This window comes from Anomaloglossus baeobatrachus, chromosome 2, assembly GCF_048569485.1.
Source record: "Anomaloglossus baeobatrachus isolate aAnoBae1 chromosome 2, aAnoBae1.hap1, whole genome shotgun sequence".
Taxonomy (NCBI): domain Eukaryota; kingdom Metazoa; phylum Chordata; class Amphibia; order Anura; family Aromobatidae; genus Anomaloglossus; species Anomaloglossus baeobatrachus.
This window is the reverse complement of record NC_134354.1, coordinates 536,341,770-536,359,566: the sequence shown is the minus strand read 5'-3', so window position 1 is coordinate 536,359,566 and position 17,797 is coordinate 536,341,770. Positions and strand designations below refer to the sequence as shown.

At 42.0% G+C, this 17,797-nt stretch overlaps 1 protein-coding gene across 2 annotated transcripts in view; it reads right to left on the bottom strand.

Moving 5' to 3' along the window:
- LOC142290357 (uncharacterized) overlaps positions 1–17,797 on the bottom strand; it is a 68,950-nt gene that overhangs the window by 21,449 nt on the left and 29,704 nt on the right. For both annotated transcript variants that reach the window (XM_075334323.1, XM_075334322.1), the window contains exons 3-5: positions 2,198–2,258; positions 1,945–2,012; positions 1,574–1,676 (exon numbers count right to left, since the gene is read on the bottom strand). In XM_075334323.1, the coding sequence (XP_075190438.1) occupies positions 1,574–1,676; positions 1,945–2,012; positions 2,198–2,258 (232 nt within the window). The remainder of the gene's footprint in view (positions 1–1,573; positions 1,677–1,944; positions 2,013–2,197; positions 2,259–17,797) is intronic.

Here is a 17,797-nt window from a genome sequence, read left to right as displayed (position 1 = left end):
CACCAATAAATAACATCACAGTAAACCATATGCATGAAAGGTTTGCAGGTCAGGGGTGGGCAGAGCCCTACACCCCCTTACATATGTATGCTTGTTGCAAAAGTATACATGTCCCTGACTGTTAGAGAATTGCATGTGTGTCTTTGGATGCCTGTATATTAGGTCCCTGCACGCTCAGCTCATACCAGCCTGCTTGACCAGTGATGGGGGCAGACACCAGACAGCCCTGTAATGTCAGGAGGTTTGTAAACCACTAGATACAAGGTAGTTGCCATTTTTCTACCCTCAAATTAAAAAAAATGTAATGCATAACAAAAGTGTCCATTGTTAAATTGGTACAAAACAATAATCAGCAGAGAAAATGACCTTGTTTGCTAACTTCTTAAACCAATGCTTCTGATATTGTATCATTCCTTTATCTGAAGGCTTATTACATATCTCATTGGTATAAACTGATTAAAAATACAATAAATAGCTTAGCAAAATATCCAAATCAATGATAAAAACAAAGAAACTAAAAAAAGCTTTTGAAAAGCTAGCAAGTAGAGATTAGCAAATGAATTCACAGGATCTTGCTCCAACAGCTATGTCAGTAGTTTGTGGCCACCAGATGGGAGCTCTGCGAAGGCCACCTTCCTACCAGAATCGCTGAAGCCTCTTCTGATTTGTAGGCCAGGGATGATAATGATGTATGATGTTGCACGAGTACTACTAATCAGGCAAGGCACTGGGAATGCAGTTAAGACCCGCAACACACATCCGTTTTTTCCGTACGTGTGCGGTACGTATTTGCACGTACCGGAGACACGGAGACCCATGTTATTCAATGGTAGATGGCACACACACATAAAATCACACGGAACGTGTGTCCGTGTGGTAAGTACGTGTGTGCGCTTTTCTACACGGACGACATGTCCATTTTTGTCCGTCAGCACGCAGGCACGGACCCGCTTTAGTCTATAGGTCCGTGCCTGCACGGACCGCACACGTAGTATGTCCGTGTTCAGCACGTATCGTCCGTGTCTGTTTTTCATCACAAAATCTGCAACACTTGTTTCCAATCCATCAGGTCAATTGAAAGCAAACAACAACACCAGGATCTCATGATTAATGATTAAAATCGTTAATTGGGTAAGAATGCGGGCCTTTAAAAACGGACAGCACACGTACGTATTTTATGTCAATATGGACATTCCACACGCACACACGGCTCGCATACACCATCACACGGATGCCATACGTAACGGAGAAACGCCCCTAAAAAACGGAACACGGACCCGAAAAACGGACCGTGAGACATGTACGTTTTTTTTTGCGGAAGTGTGTTTTAGGCCTAAAAGGTAGTGCGCAGAGCTCTCGTCTGGCTTCTCTAGGCTACTGACGGGGCTACTGGACTAGTGTCCTGTGAATCATCAAAAAAAAAGTAAAATTGTAGCTATAAGTTGGCTCAAAAGTAGCATTTGGGTTCTGGTGCATAAGATAAACTGCTCTGACAGAAAAGAAAGATAACAGTATATTAAGTGGCACATAGTAGATAGGGATTATTCAGAAATTGTGTTTCCTATACACTTACCATCCATTGGAGGTCTCTCTAAAATATCAACGGGTCTCTCGTGTATAATGTATATCTCAACCCTTGGGAACAGTACAGATAACCCTGAAGTGTCAAGATAGTCCTGGAGGAAAATGAAATTATATTCAATATATAAAATCATTGATGTGTATATTGACTATATATTTGTAGAGTTAAATATTGAAATAACTAAAGCACTTCCATCTTAACGAGATTTCTCCAATTCGATGTATCACATTCAATGTTAGCAGTGCACACTGGATCCTCCTCTAAATTGCATGTGCCCCCTACCGGAACTATTTGTGGCACTGTAAGTTGATTGTGCATTTTATTTTGAGGACCACGGTAGATGATATTGTTGTGATACCCACCTCTAGGCCTGGTGCTGGCTCGGGTAAGAGGCTTAAACACTCCTTCATTCTATCAACAAGGTCCGAACCTAGATTTAAGGAAAAGCGATTTAGTGTCATTTTAACATTCATTTTCTCTAGTTATGTTTTTATATCAATTATATGAATCACAAAAATATCAACAGGAAATATAACATTTTCACCAAATGTCATCAGCACTGAAAGAAATTTACCAAACGAAATACTATATTTGATTACACATTATTATACTTACCTAAAATGTGAAATATGTCAGATTCCCCAAGGATCATACTGTCCGCAGCTTGTTCCTGTAACTATTGAAAAAGATAGCTTAATTCAAAGTAAAATTCCATCAGTAATTAAACATATTTGAATATATCAATACATAAAATAAAAATAAAGTGATGATTCTGTATGTTCCAGATCCCCTCTCATGCCTGGGCCATCTATCATTTTACAACTTGAAAGCCCTGATTCATCATTACCATATTTTTCTGACTATAAGATGCATTTTTAATAAGGTAACATCTTGCTAAAATTTATGTGTGCCTTATAGTCCGCAGTTAGTAAGGTCAGCAGTGCCAGACCTCCATGACCACTTCCTAAAATCAGCTGTGCTCCTATCGCTGAGATAACAAAGCGACTGCACAGTTCTCTCTCTCTAATTAATGCTGAGCAGGAGAGACTGAGCTGATGTTGCTGGCCGGTAAGGTAAGCTTGTGTCCACATGAGGGTTCATAAAATGGATCTTTGTTGCACAGGCTGTAGAAAAATAATGTAGATGATAAGCTGATTTACACTTAGCAGAAGAGTCTCAGTCTCCCAGACAAAAGCCGATCTGTCCATTCTCTGTCTGCTCCATATAGGATACATATGTGATGCCGTCCTTGTTTGACCACATCTATTTGTGATCATGAAGGGCAGAAAAGCAATGTAGCACAGGACGGCTTGATATAATATCAGCAATAGGCATCCTTATAAGTAATGTGGCAATTACAATAATTTTACTAAGGTGTAAAGCCGGCTAAATTGTGTATAAGGAGTTTAAGTGGCATAAATGAAGACATTACACGTGAAAGCCAAAAGGGATGAAGGTGATTTCACAATGAATGGAGCTCTTTATAAACTTTGGTACAAGACAACCAAAGTAAACTGTATTGGGAACTTATGTCAGGGTCAGTGAATAACACCCTTTATTTTGGAGGGTACAATCCTCCTAATATATTTTACTACTCTAGAATAAATCATTGCCCCCCTCTTCTACCCTAGAGGGCCAAGAAATGAGCACAAACATTAGTGGCATTACTCCCTCCACATCTTTACATCATTAGGGCAATTTTAACATTTTTTACCTATTTTCTGTTGTTCAAACCTGGGTACGGCTTAGGCTGTGTGCGCACGTTGCGTTTTTTCATGCGTTTCCGCTGCGTTTTGAACTGCAGCGTTTTAATGCCAAAATGCATGCGTTTTGTTTTCCAAACAAAGTCTGTGGGAAATAGGCATATTTTGTGTGCACTATGCGTCCAAAATTCGCTGCGTTTTTTGTGACCAAATTTTGTCAAAATCTCTCCATTTGAAAAAGCAACATGTCAATTGTTTTAAGCGTTTTGACAGCGTTTTGCTAACATTGAAGTCTATGAGAATTTTCAAAATGCATCCTAAATTCAAATCATTGCATTACTTGCATTTTTAATGCGATCTGCATGTATATTTGTCAACAAAAATGCATCCGTTTTTGGCTGGTAGTGAGCTCAAGGGTTTCCCCGATTACATCACATCCTCAACTAACTTAGAGGTCCATTTTGCAAAGACATTTTCTAAGACCCGCAACACACATCCGTTTTTTTTGTACGTGTGTGGTACGTATTTGCACGTACCGGAGACACGGAGACCCATGTTATTCAATGGTTGATGGCACACACACGTAAAATCACACGGAACGTGTGTCCATGTCGTAAGTACGTGTGAGCGCTTTTCTACACAGACGACATGTCCGTTTTTGGCTGGCAGCACGCAGGCACGGACCCACTTTAGTCTATGGTTCCGTGCCTGCACGGACCGCACACGGAGTATGTCCGTGTTCAGCACGTATCGTCCGTGTCCGTTTTTCATCACAAAATCTGAAACACTTGTTACCAATCTATCAGGTCAATTGATGGCCATTAATTCTGGCGCCAAACATACATTTCCTGTCTCATTTGCACGCCAGACAGCAGCTGGGCACCTGTCCTCTCACTGCAGGGGAACTTTGAGCACAGAGAACACCACAGGTACTGAGCATGGCGCCCAGAATCGATACATAGAGGCTGATTGGAGAAGTAGAGAGGCATCCAGAGCTGTGGGACACACGTGTTGATGGCTACCATGACAGGTTAATGGTGGAACGAGCATGGATGTCTGCGGCAGAGGTAGTCTACCCTAGGAATGGATGGTCTCAATGTACCCCTGGAAAGAAAAATAGATATGGTGAGTACAGATATTTGCATTGCTTCTGTCTTTACCTACATGTGCTCATTCTGTAGGCAGATTATATCTATATTTATGTAGTTTGTTTGGCATGTATTAATGGGCCTGACTCATTTTGAGCTACACTGGAGACTCACAAACAGGAGAGTGTAGTTTTTTGCCCTTTTGGACTATTCATTGCAGTTTTCTAGTAATGTCAGCATGTGTATATGTGGCCTGCAAAGCATTTTATGCATGTACAAAAGGCATTTTAGGGTGGTCAAGCAACAATTAAACATGTTTGAAATATATTTTTGTTTTCAATTTTGTGCTTTTTCTATTGTAAATGTGCTGTGAAATGTCTATACATTTTGAGTTGTATTTTCATGTTTGGTTTATTATGCATGTCCCTTGGTGTCACCATGTCTGGAATGGTAACAGTAATGTGTAGTGTATAATGGAAAATCTTTGAGGAACATATGGCACTTCATGGGTTTATAGACATTTTGTTTCTCATGGCTTACTGAAGGGTTTTTGTTTTTTTTTATTTTTGTAAGTAAAAAAGGAGATAAATGATTATACAGTGGTTTAATCTTTTTACTGGAGATCTTGTTTACTTTGTCATGCTTATTGTGTTATTATGTCACTATATGAGTGTCATGGGTTGTTGTTTTCATACACATGGATGTGTGTTCCAATTTATTTAAATTGCTGCAATACAAGAATAATGTTTTATTTTTTTATTGTTTAATTCAATTTGTGACCTTATTTTACAATTTTTTGTTTTTAAACAGTGGATCTTGTTAAACGGCGATGGCGCTCAGCACGTGACCAGTTCAGAAGAGAATATAACCCAGTGGCAACCACAGCTGCCACAGCCAAAAAGAAAAAATATGTCCATTATGAAAGACTCAGCTTCCTCATGCCCATTATGGAAGTACCAAAGTAAGTTTAAACCATTACATCACATGGCGTTTTTTTTTTAAATGCACACATTAATTGTTTGGTTTTTTTTCTTTCTTCAAAGTACAGAGGATAATCTAGATGATAGTGAGGAAGCCCAGTCAGCAGTATTAACAGCGACCTCTGCTTCCGAGATGGAGCCTACCTCATATCAACCACCAACAATCCCCAACACCAGCCAGCCAGACGCAGAAGAAATGTCTTCTGATTTGGGTTTGGGAACAAGTCAATCCACTAATGTAATTCCAGGCCAGTCTACAGGGCAACAAAGTGGCCCTTCACCAGTTCTTGCAGAGAGTAGTCCACAGCAACATGCAGGCACACAGCCAAGAATAACAACTAATACCATGCGCACAGTAGCCCAATCTATCCGTGGTCGCAGACATAGGCGTTATGAAGATTTACGTTCCCTGCCAGATATCATTGATACCAGAATAATACACATGATGAATTCACTGATACCAGAGAGTGATGGAGAGAGATTTTGCAGCTCCCTTTCTCCCTCTCTTGCATTGGTTGCACCTGATAGGCAGGACAGATTGAGGGCATCCTTAATAACACTAATATCTGCTACCCAACGTGAGCCAGAACCCATATATTGTTTTGAAGTGATAGAGCAATGGAGAGCTAATCCACGTGGTCCACACACAAACACAACCCAACAAACTGTGGAAACCCAAACTGATGAACATTACTCTAATTTTCAACTAAATCCTGTAGTGCAACAAACACATATACAGTGTCCATCTTCTTCTATGGGAAGTGATGTACAAATTAGGCCAACAATTGTCCCACACCAAACAGGTACATTAATGACATAAAGGCCATCTCAACAGCCATCATTTGTCCCACAAGTACCGCAACAGACACCAATGCAAACCTCTTTTAACTATCCTAGTAATGTTCATAGACTACCTCAAATGTTTCAACAACCAACATCCTACCAGGTTCCTAATAATCCACAACAACAGTACTTTCAACATCAGACTTACCCAACTAACTTCACATACACACATACTCAGCCTCTTCCAACACATCAATATGTACCACCTACACTTGGTCTTCCATCTGCTCAAACAACTGCATCATTATTTGTTCCAAGTACAACAACTGTTACTAGTGGAAACACTGATCAGTCACTCACTACAACATCTAGTGTTGTGCAGCAAACATATTCTGTAGGTGTCAATGCAATGTAGACTACACAGGAAAGCATCAGTAGCCTAGAGGATTTAGTTGAATCATAATGTGATATTGTATGTATTATTTTACATTTTGGTATGTTTTCTAGGGTATTGCTGGTCGGAAAACATTTCAAAATGTAACACATTACTTACTCTATATGCATGGGGTCATATTTGTGTTTTCCTTTCCAAAGATTCAATAGAAATTACTCTATAACTTAAAAAACATTACCTGCCTGTTAGAATGTTGCCTTGCTCTGGACATGTTGTTTGGACCATCCATTAGAAAAAACTGGGTTTAGGGAAAAAAATGCATGCACATAAACTACTACACTAACATTCAGACACCTTTATTATTTAAAATCCAGCCACTATGCAGTATCTGCATATGGTCTGGTCCCATACTTGTATTCGAATAGTGTCAAACAAATTATGTTTGCGTGACATTATTGCATAATAAAGTATGGTGTTTTGTATAGGCTAATGTCCCTGACAAAATTCTGTAAAAAAAAATAATAGAATACAGGGTGTTTTGCAAAAGATAACAGACATCCATAGGTTCAATAAAAAATCTGGACTAATTTTTTCAAATCCAATTTGCCATATTTTTATTAGTCATGGACATTCAGTAGTACTGTTACTTGCAAAACAAAATTCCTGATTTTAAAGCAATAAAGTTAAATCACTATAGCTGATTGGGACCACAAACACAACCAACCAACAAAAAAACCCACAAATTATACCTATGTATGGTCATTTTCTCTTTTGTATTACATATGTGTTTGTGATTATGTAACCAAGTGATAAAAAACTATAACAATGTCAAATTTATACATGACTATGGCGATTTAAACTAAAATAATCTTTAAACTGATTCCTCACTTGTAGACCAGACCAGTTCCACTAGAACACATTGGTTCTAACACTACCATTCTCTACAAATGGTGCATTTAAAGCTGGCAACTCCTCAATGTCTTCGTCATTGCTTTCATGTACTCTACAGTAATTATGTAACACTACTGTAGCTTTAATGACAGCCTTGACGGTGGTTGGTTGGAGTTGGATGGTGGTTTGATAAATGCGCCATCTTGAGGCCAAAATGCCAAAGGCACATTCAACATAGCAACGTGCTCTGGCCAATTTGCTATTAAATAGGGCTTTTGATCTGTCCATCCCCCTTCTGGGATATGGACGCATCAAATGCCTAGACAATGCCAACCCCTGATCTGCAACCATGACAAAAGGAACAATAGGGCCATTATTACCAGGCAACTATCAGACATTAATCGCCTTGCTAAACGTGAGCTTCTGAAAATGTGTGCATCTGAGGCACTGCCATAGGCCCCAATATCAGCAAATAAGAAGCAGTAGTTTGTATCTACCATGGCCAAAATAACTACAGAAAAAAACTTATGATAATTAAAATATCTTGATGCAGAGTTAGGTGGTTTCTTCACTCTAATGTGCTTTCCGTCAATGGCGCCAATACAATTAGGGAAAGCTGTTTTCTCCAAAAATTCTTCTGTAATGTGCATCCATTCCTGTGTTGAAGGCAGCTGCATGACATGATGCCTAAGGGTCTCCCATAGCACAGTGCAGGTATGCAGGATAATCTTGCCAATTGTAGACCTTCCCAATAAGAATTCGAAATGTAGACTGCTGATGGATTGCCCAGTTGCAAGGTAACTGAAATAGAAAAAGACATGACATTACTTTGACTATTCATGAAAGTTGTTTTTCAAAACAAATATTTGTGTCATCCAATGACTGGCGAGATACTGTGTATGACTATTATTTTATTGCTTTTGTTGGAAAAACATATGTGTTGATATTTACTTTCCATATTGGAAAAATAATTACCGTATTTTTCGGACCATAAGACACACTTTTTTTCCCCCAAATGTTGGGGGAAAGTTGGGTGTGCGTCTTATGGTCTGACTATAGGGCTGCGGCCGGGAATGAGGCTGCTGCGGTGGAGCGGGTAATCGGGGGCACGAGCAGGCTGTAGCAGCCTGCTGTGACCACGTGGGCCCGCTAATTACATATGCACGCCCATCCTCCCGCCCATTTCTCAGCCCAGAAGCCGGCGCCGACAGGTGGGCGGGAGGACGAGCGGGAACGCGCGCATAGTAAAGAGCCGGTCCGCATGATCACCCCTGGCAATTACAGCCTGGAGTGATCATGTGCGGCTGTATTTACTGCCCCCCGCGCGTCATCATCAGCACGGGGTGCAGTGAATCAGTGTACTCACCCGTCCCCGTGTGTGGAGCCGTCCCCCTGCAGCATGCGATGTCTTCCTGTCTGTGCCGGTCAGCTGATTTTTGCTGATCAGCTGATCGGCACAGACAGGAAGACATCGCGATGCTGCAGGGGAACGACTCCACACACACAGATCAGTGGAGGAAGATGATCGGTGCTGCAGGGAGTGAGGAACAGGTGAGTATAAACGTTTATTTTTTTTTCTCTGTGCTATAGGATACAGGCCATATACCAGGATGGTATATGAGCACGATGGGGGCATATAGCAGGATGGGAGTATATGAGCAGGATGGATGGGGTGTATATGAACAGGATGGGGGTATATGAACAGGATGGGGGTATATGAACAGGATGGGGGTTTATAGCAGGATCATATACAAGGCAGGAGGATCATTACCAGGATGGGGTACCTTAGTAGAGAATTTGGGGACATTAACCCCATAACAGTGTCAGCAGCAGATCCTCGCCACATAACAGTGTGTCATGACCACATTTTTTTGCTTAAAGTTTTATTTTCCTATTTTCCACCTCTAAAACCAGGGTGCGTCTTATAGTCCGGTGCGTCTTATAGTCCGAAAAATACGGTACTTTTTTGTTTAATAAACAAGATTGTTTGATTTATGACTCTTGTTTCTTTAATTTTGGTAGAGATAGAATGGTAGATGTGAGCACTCAGATCATATTTTAAGATTACAATGAGGTTATGTGATCTATATAAGTTTTCATCAAATACCTAAATTTAATATTACATAATTTCTACAAAATGATGCCATTGAGATTTAACATGTATTTCAAAATAACAGATAAAGCATGAGTATACATGCCAACACCTACCGTAAAGTCACCAACATTCGTTCCTCAGGTGAGATGCTGAGGCGCATACAGGTATCCTGATGCTTCAAACGATGGTACACAAGACCAAGGATGTTGTCAAATGAATTCATGGTGATATGGCAGTAGGCTTGGAATTTTGGTGGAAATTTCCGCATTTCGCCATAGAGAATATTAAAATGCCCATGTGTTTTCCTGAGCTTCACAAGGGGGTGAATCCACATCCTTCTCTCCAGTGGTGGCTCTTCTTCAATCATATGTCGCCTAACCCCAAATTTTCTAGATATCAACCAGAGCAAATACATGGTTGCTTCATTGGAGAGAGACATTTTGGAGTGTGTATAATGTGAGAATGAGCTCAGAAGCCATGTTTTTAAAGGTTTTTTAAGCAAACTAACCAAATTGGGTAGTTAATTGACCAATTTAACACACCAGGAGCACATTATGATGGGCTAACAAGGTTATTTGTGTGAAAATACGGATCCGGAAAAACGGACGGCACACGGACTGCACACGTACGTATTTTATGTCAATACGGACATTCCACATGCACACACGGCTCGCATACGCCATCACACGGATGCCATACGTTCTGGAGAAACGCCCCTAAAAAACGGAACACGGACTCGAAAAACGGACCGTGAGACACGTACGTTTTTTTTGCGGAAGTGTGTTTTAGGCCTAAGAGATTCTACCTATTCAACAGAATGTAGTGAATGTTTGGTAGCATGAAATGACATCAGTAGATGTCTATTATTTTTTTTTTTTTCATTTCTGGAAGCTTTATTCTATCATGACAATGTATTGGAAACGCAACTACCAAAAAGCAAGAAAAACGCATGTGAAAAGCAATCAAAACGCACCTAAAATGCAATGAAAACTTACTCAAAATGCATGCATTTTTCAAGCGTTTTTGTGGTCAAAACCAAATTTGACATTGGCAAATTGTTCCAGAGGATGCGTTTATTTCTGCATGGTACAGAACGCAACGCGCGCACATAGCCTTATAGTCATCTGTGTCTTATAGTCCAAAAATATCTTTATGTCTGTTTTTTGTTTAGTTTTGTGTTTTCTGCCTTTTTTTCTCGACCAATTCATTATTCTCTTTGCACCTTTTATAAACTATATTTTACATGTGCTTGCCCTTTTTTGTTCTTGTTTTCTGCAGCGTTAAGTGATTCCAGATATTATTGACTGTTTTTAAGTCTCAAAAGCTGGTGTAATTTCACCGCAGTTTCCCCTCTTCCAGTGTATTTCATAGTGCAATGCAAAAAACACAAATCGGTCTCACATGATGAATCGGTCTCACAGTGTATTTAATGCATAAAGGTTGTAGGTACAGAATAAGTATACAATTTCTACCAGAACGCTGGAGCTAAATGGGGCTCAAAAAAGACAACATGGTGAAAATAGTAATATAAATTATATGTGGTATTTGTGCTGAAGGGATTTTTTATATATGTATATACATATATGAGAAAAACGGGTTTAAGCCGCGCTAAAGAAACGATATTTCCAAGATGTTAAATTTAAGATCTCTTTTTTATTACAGTTCCAACGCGTTTCAGAGACATAAACCGTCTCCTTCTTCAGGGAAGAAGGAGACGGTTTATGTCTCTGAAACGCGTTGGAACTGTAATAAAAAAGAGATCTTAAATTTAACATCTTGGAAATATCGTTTCTTTAGCGCGGCTTAAACCCGTTTTTCTCATATATGTATATACATATATAAAAAATCCCTTCAGCACGATCATTACGGGGCCGCTGCTTGGAACCACGCTGACACTCACATGCTTTACAAGGAGTTGTGACTGGCACAACTTCATCAGGTGAGTGTTTCATCTTTACTTTCTAAACGGTTATTGCCGGGTAAGACCCTATTTGCGCCTTTTGTTTCCTCATTACTAGCAGCCTTTTAAGCCCATGTGGTATTTGTGGGCACTGTTGCAGATTTTGTAAATTAACAACTCTAGTTGCCCATGAATGGTTTTATTCCTACTTTGTTAATGTATTCAACAAATAATGCAGAACTTTACGTCTTTTATATATATAAATTAATTCATAAAATTGAGGAACAGCAGCTGTATTCTTGACCATAAGGCTGACTCTACAGAAGAGTTTCACCCATCATATGGCAGTGGTGAATTGCGTCATGTGCATTACATGATCATCACATTATCCATACAGTCGCATTCTTCTTCTAGGGAGTTATACAGACCTGCAATACAAGGTCTATAGTGTCTGATGGTTCCTACTATATATTTTTAGTTTTTACTCACGTCTTCAGATTTTTACATATCTGGACTTCATCATTACTTCTTGTGAGAACTACAATACGGAAAAACAACCCATCTTTCATCTTTTCTGATCATGTGAAAGTTTAAGACCGTGTTGAAGATTTTCACTTCTAAGAATAGTGGTATCAAATTGTAATCCAGCATTGCTATTAAGCAGGAGTTACACTTGCAGGTGACTCGCACAATGATTGCATTGCACTGACCAGACCTGTCGCCTGCTCTCCTGGCAGGAGCAGGTCAGCTGCATGTATTTCTATGCAGCTGACCAGCTCCTATCAAGAGAGCAGGCAGCCGGTCCGGACAGTGAGATGCGTGTGACTCACGCAAGGATGGCAAGTGTGACTCCAAACCTAATAGATAATACCTAACATCTTAACCCCTTCAGCACCTAGTCTGTTTTCACCTTCCTGACTAGGCCCAATTTTAGAATTCTGACCAATGTCACTTTATGAGGTAATAACGCTGGAGGGCTAGGCGACAGAAAATACTCCAAAATGACACAGTTTTAAAAACTGAACCCCTCAAACTGATCAAAATGACATTCAATAAGTTTAATAACCCTTGAGCTTCTTCACAGGAATTAAAGAAATATGGAAGAAAAAAATGAAAATTTTACCTTTTCCTACAAAAGCTTCAAATTTTGCATTTTCACAAGGTTAACAGGGAAAATAGACTATACAATTTTTGTACAAGTTATCCAAAGTATGTAATCATCCCACATCCATGTGTGGTGGAAAACTACTATTTGGGCGTCTGGCCGAGCTCGGAAGGGAAGGAGCTCTATTTGATTTTTGGAGCGCAAAATTGTGTGGACTAGATTATAGACATCACATCGCTTTGGCAGAACCCCTGATGTGCCTAAAAAGAAGAAACCCCCACAAGTGACCCTATTTTGGAAACTAGAAGAGGGAAAAAAAATCCAGCGAGCTCAAAAATTGGTGCAAAAAAGGATATGTTTTATTCCATACAATAGAAAATCTTTAAGAGCAGCATATTACAATACTGTATATAAATGAAAATATGAAAATTAATCCTGCTGAAAACACATTACAAGACATGTTTCGGCTAGCCTTTTTCACATTAATTTTTTCCCCCTCCTCTGTATTCAATGGTGGTATGAGCTCTTGCCATCTTATTCAACGCGGAGCATTTTCACAGAAACATCAGGATATTAAAAAGATATCTTTACGGTAAGCTGGCTATTTTTGTTTGTTTGTTTTTTTATTTTGGCAACTAGAACCCTCAAGGAATTTAACATGTGTGGTGAGCACCTTGAACCCCCAGGTGCTTCACAGAATTTTATAATGTTGAACTGTAAATCTAAAAAAATTTACACTTTCCCTCCAAAAAATGTTGCTTTTGCCCAAAAGTTTTATTTTCACAAGGGTAACAGGAGAAAATACACCATATAATTTGCTGTGCAACTTCTCCTGAGTATGCCAATACCCCATATGTGGTGGAAAAACGTCTGTTTGGGTGCCTGACAGGGCTCAGAAGAGAAGGAGCGCCTTTTGACTTTTGGAACACAAAAATCAGATGGAATAGATAGTGGACGCCTTGTCACGTTTCCAGAATGGAAAAACCTACCAGAGGTGCCAGACCAGATGATGTATGCACAAACAGAATGTGGTAAACCTTCCTCTTGAAGGCGGCCGTAACCTAGGTGCGAGATGCTGATGTCACAGCCACTCAAACCATTCAACCTAGAGGGGAAGGGGGCAGCTGCTTAGCAAAAAACTTGCACACTAATAAGGCTTGCCCTGGGAGCTCGTCATATAGATAGGTGTGATGCACAGTGTCTGAACTGTAACCCATAGATGATGCCAGAAACCCAGGTCAGGCGGGCTAATCAGCACTATACAAGTGCATCTCACACAGATAAGCGAGATGCAGAGTGTCTGAATTGTGGCCTATAAATGACGCACAACACTAGGCCAGGCGGGTCAGTAAGCACTATAAAAGTGCATTACACATGACAGGCTCACCATTTAACCACCTAAAATAAAAAGTTCCACACACATCCTTCAAAAATGGATAAAATGTGCCATACCTCAATTGTGAGATATTAGTTGATATTTTGGTCCATCATGTGTGATGCACTTTTATAGTGCTAACTGACCCGTCTAGCCTAGTGTTGTGCGTCATTTATAGGCCACAATTCAGACACTGTGCATCTCGCTTATCTGTGTGAGATGCACTTATATAGTGCTGTTTAGCCCGCCTGACCTGGGTTTCTGGCATCATCTATAGGTCACAGTTCAGACACTGTGCATCACACCTATCTAAAAGATAAAAACAGTGAACAAGCATACTAACATATTTACAATTATGAAAGCTTTTGGTTCTTCCCTTGACGGGAGACATTTGGCTTAAACGTTGCAAACATATACAGTTAGGTCCAGAAATATTTGGACAGTGACACAATTTTCGCGAGTTGGGCTCTGCATGCCACCACATTGGATTTGAAATGAAACCTCTACAACAGAATTCAAGTGCAGATTGTAACATTTAATTTGAAGGTTTGAACAAAAATATCTGATAGAAATTGTAGGAATGGTACACATTTCTTTACAAACACTCCACATTTTAGGAGGTCAAAAGTAATTGAACAAATAAACCAAACCCAAACAAAATATTTTTATTTTCAATATTTTGTTGCGAATCCTTTGAAGGCAATCACTGCCTTAAGTCTGGAACCCATGGACATCACCAAACGCTGGGTTTCCTCCTTCTTAATGCTTTGCCCGGCCTTTACAGCCGCAGCCTTCAGGTCTTGCTTGTTTGTGGGTCTTTCCGTCTTAAGTCTGGATTTGAGCAAGTTAAATGCATGCTCAATTGGGTTAAGATCTGGTGATTGACTTGGCCATTGCAGAATGTTCCACTTTTTTGCACTCATGAACTCCTGGGTAGCTTTAGCTGTATGCTTTGGGTCATTGTCCATCTGTACTATGAAGCGCCGTCCGATCAACTTTGCGGCATTTGGCTGAATCTGGGCTGAAAGTATATCCCTGTACACTTCAGAATTCATCCGGCTACTCTTGTCTGCTGTTATGTCATCAATAAACACAAGTGACCCAGTGCCATTGAAAGCCATGCATGCCCATGCCATCACGTTGCCTCCACCATGTTTTACAGAGGATGTGGTGTGCCTTGGATCATGTGCCGTTCCCTTTCTTCTCCAAACTTTTTTCTTCCCATCATTCTGGTACAGGTTGATCTTTGTCTCATCTGTCCATAGAATACTTTTCCAGAACTGAGCTGGCTTCATGAGGTGTTTTTCAGCAAATTTAACTCTGGCCTGTCTATTTTTGGAATTGATGAATGGTTTGCATCTAGATGTGAACCCTTTGTATTTACTTTCATGGAGTCTTCTCTTTACTGTTGACTTAGAGACAGATACACCTACTTCACTGAGAGTGTTCTGGACTTCAGTTGATGTTGTGAACGGGTTCTTCTTCACCAAAGAAAGTATGCGGCGATCATCCACCACTGTTGTCATCCGTGGACGCCCAGGCCTTTTTGAGTTCCCAAGCTCACCAGTCAATTCCTTTTTTCTCAGAATGTACCCGACTGTTGATTTTGCTACTCCAAGCATGTCTGCTATCTCTCTGATGGATTTTTTCTTTTTTTCAGCCTCAGGATGTTCTGCTTCACCTCAATTGAGAGTTCCTTAGACCGCATGTTGTCTGGTCACAGCAACAGCTTCCAAATGCAAAACCACACACCTGTAATCAACCCCAGACCTTTTAACTACTTCATTGATTACAGGTTAATGAGGGAGACGCCTTCAGAGTTAATTGCAGCCCTTAGAGTCCCTTGTCCAATTACTTTTGGTCCCTTGAAAAAGAGGAGGCTATGCATTACAGAGCTATGATTCCTAAACCCTTTCTCCGATTTGGATGTGAAAACTCTCATATTGCAGCTGGGAGTGTGCACTTTCAGCCCATATTATATATATAATTGTATTTCTGAACATGTTTTTGTAAACAGCTAAAATAACAAAACTTGTGTCACTGTCCAAATATTTCTGGACATAACTATAAAAACACATTTTTATTAAACCGGGAACGGGACCATGTCCTTTCAGTTGCCCACCCAAACAAACCTGAACCTTGATGCTGCCTCTAATAACAGGTCAGCACCCCTTTTCCCCAGTCCAGGAATCGGGTTCGGGTCCGGGTGCTGCCCAAACGGGCCGGGTACAAAGTTCCATACCTTGCAGTCTCTCAGAGGCCCCACGTCCAAGGGGTCCCCTTGACCCGGAGGGTTGTCACAAGTTGGAATGGTGACGGGACCTCGGCCTCCTCTGCCGCAGGCCCTTCCTCCAACCAGCCTCCCCGGGGGCTGCAGGACCTGAAAGGGTGGTCTGGGATTATTTACAAGCCCAAAAGTTATTGGGTGGCCTGCAAGTTCTCAGCCATGTTCATATAACAGGGTAAAAAACGGGAACATCAACTTTAAAACTTCAACCTTGCGGTGGGTTCCGGCTTCTTTAAGGCTGGACATTTTCAGGGCACATGCCTGCAAAGTGCCCCAGCTGCTGACAGTACCTGCAGAGCGCCATCATCGTGTTTCCAAAGACGCCAATTGACGAGCGGAGCCTCATCCTCCAAGACGGACTCCGTATCATCCTCTGAGCTGCTGCCATCTGTCGTCTCCGGCTCTGAGTTGGCGCCTACGGGGTTTTCCAGGCTGGGCGCCATTCCCGTCGCGGCCGGGCGGACTGCCAGGGCTGACATCCTTCCTGCGGCAGGCTGTTCACCACCAGCTGCTGCACGGGGAGTCACCACCGGAGCCTCTGGACCCGCCACTCCTGTGACCGGAGCGGGAACTGTAACCTTCTCCTCACCAGCGGCATTCTCTGCGGGCGTCGCCGCTCCAGCGGTCGGTGCGGGGCCGGCGTCAGGCTTGGGAGCAGACATCCTCCATCTGCTCCCCCTTGGTCTTTTCGCTGCACTCTGTTTTTCTGCTCGGCAGTTTCGCTTTTCGACCGCGCGCTTTGCTGCACGGCCGTGTTCCAAGGGGGCGGGGCTTCGGCTTTTCGCGCCCTTTCTGCGGGGAAGAAGACTCCGGCTGGAATCCCCACGCCAAAAGATGGTGGACTCTGCAAATTTCACAACGGATCACCGCTGACTTCACTTCGAGGCGCACCCCACTAGGTAAGTGAGTAGGTAAGTATCCTGTTCGTGACGCCAGAAGAATCGATGTGTACCGCCCCGCGCTCGGCTGCAGCCGAGCCGCTCGGATCCGGGCTCGTTGGTGGGTGGCTCGAGCGCCTCCGTACCCGGGGTCACTTCGCTCTGAAAGGGTGCTGGCGCTACACAAAGGGGTGGTAGGAAGGTGTACGGCTGGAGCCGTGTTTAAGTTCGTGACGCCACCCACGGGATGTGGTGAAGGTGTAGACACCACCGCTGCAGTTACGGGGCACCCGGGGTAGATGGTTATACAGCAAAATCTTAACCCCTCCATGGGCAGGGATGATGGCCCCAGAACCCGTTGGGGAGAAGTAGCTGGGCGGTGCAGGGCGGTGCGCGGCCGGATGGCACTGTTGTACTCACTGTTATTGACACACATAAGTCTCTGGTAAACAAAGTTGATGGTGGTCGGTGCCCGCAGTCGGCTGCGTCTGGTCCCCCACCCGGTTTGGTGGTCTTTGCCTTTCTCCTGCACCGTGTAGTATATGTGTAGACTGCCTGCGCTTCAGCGACGGGAGTCCGCTTCCCGGCTTTGTATATGTCGGAGGAGCCCGTTTGCCCGCAGACACTGGCCCGTGGGATCTCTCTGCCTGTGCGGTGGCTTTCTATCCCCCTCGGTGGGCTGTTGTCTTCAGTCGGGACTTGGGTGGGAAAGGACCTATAGTCCAGACCACAATCA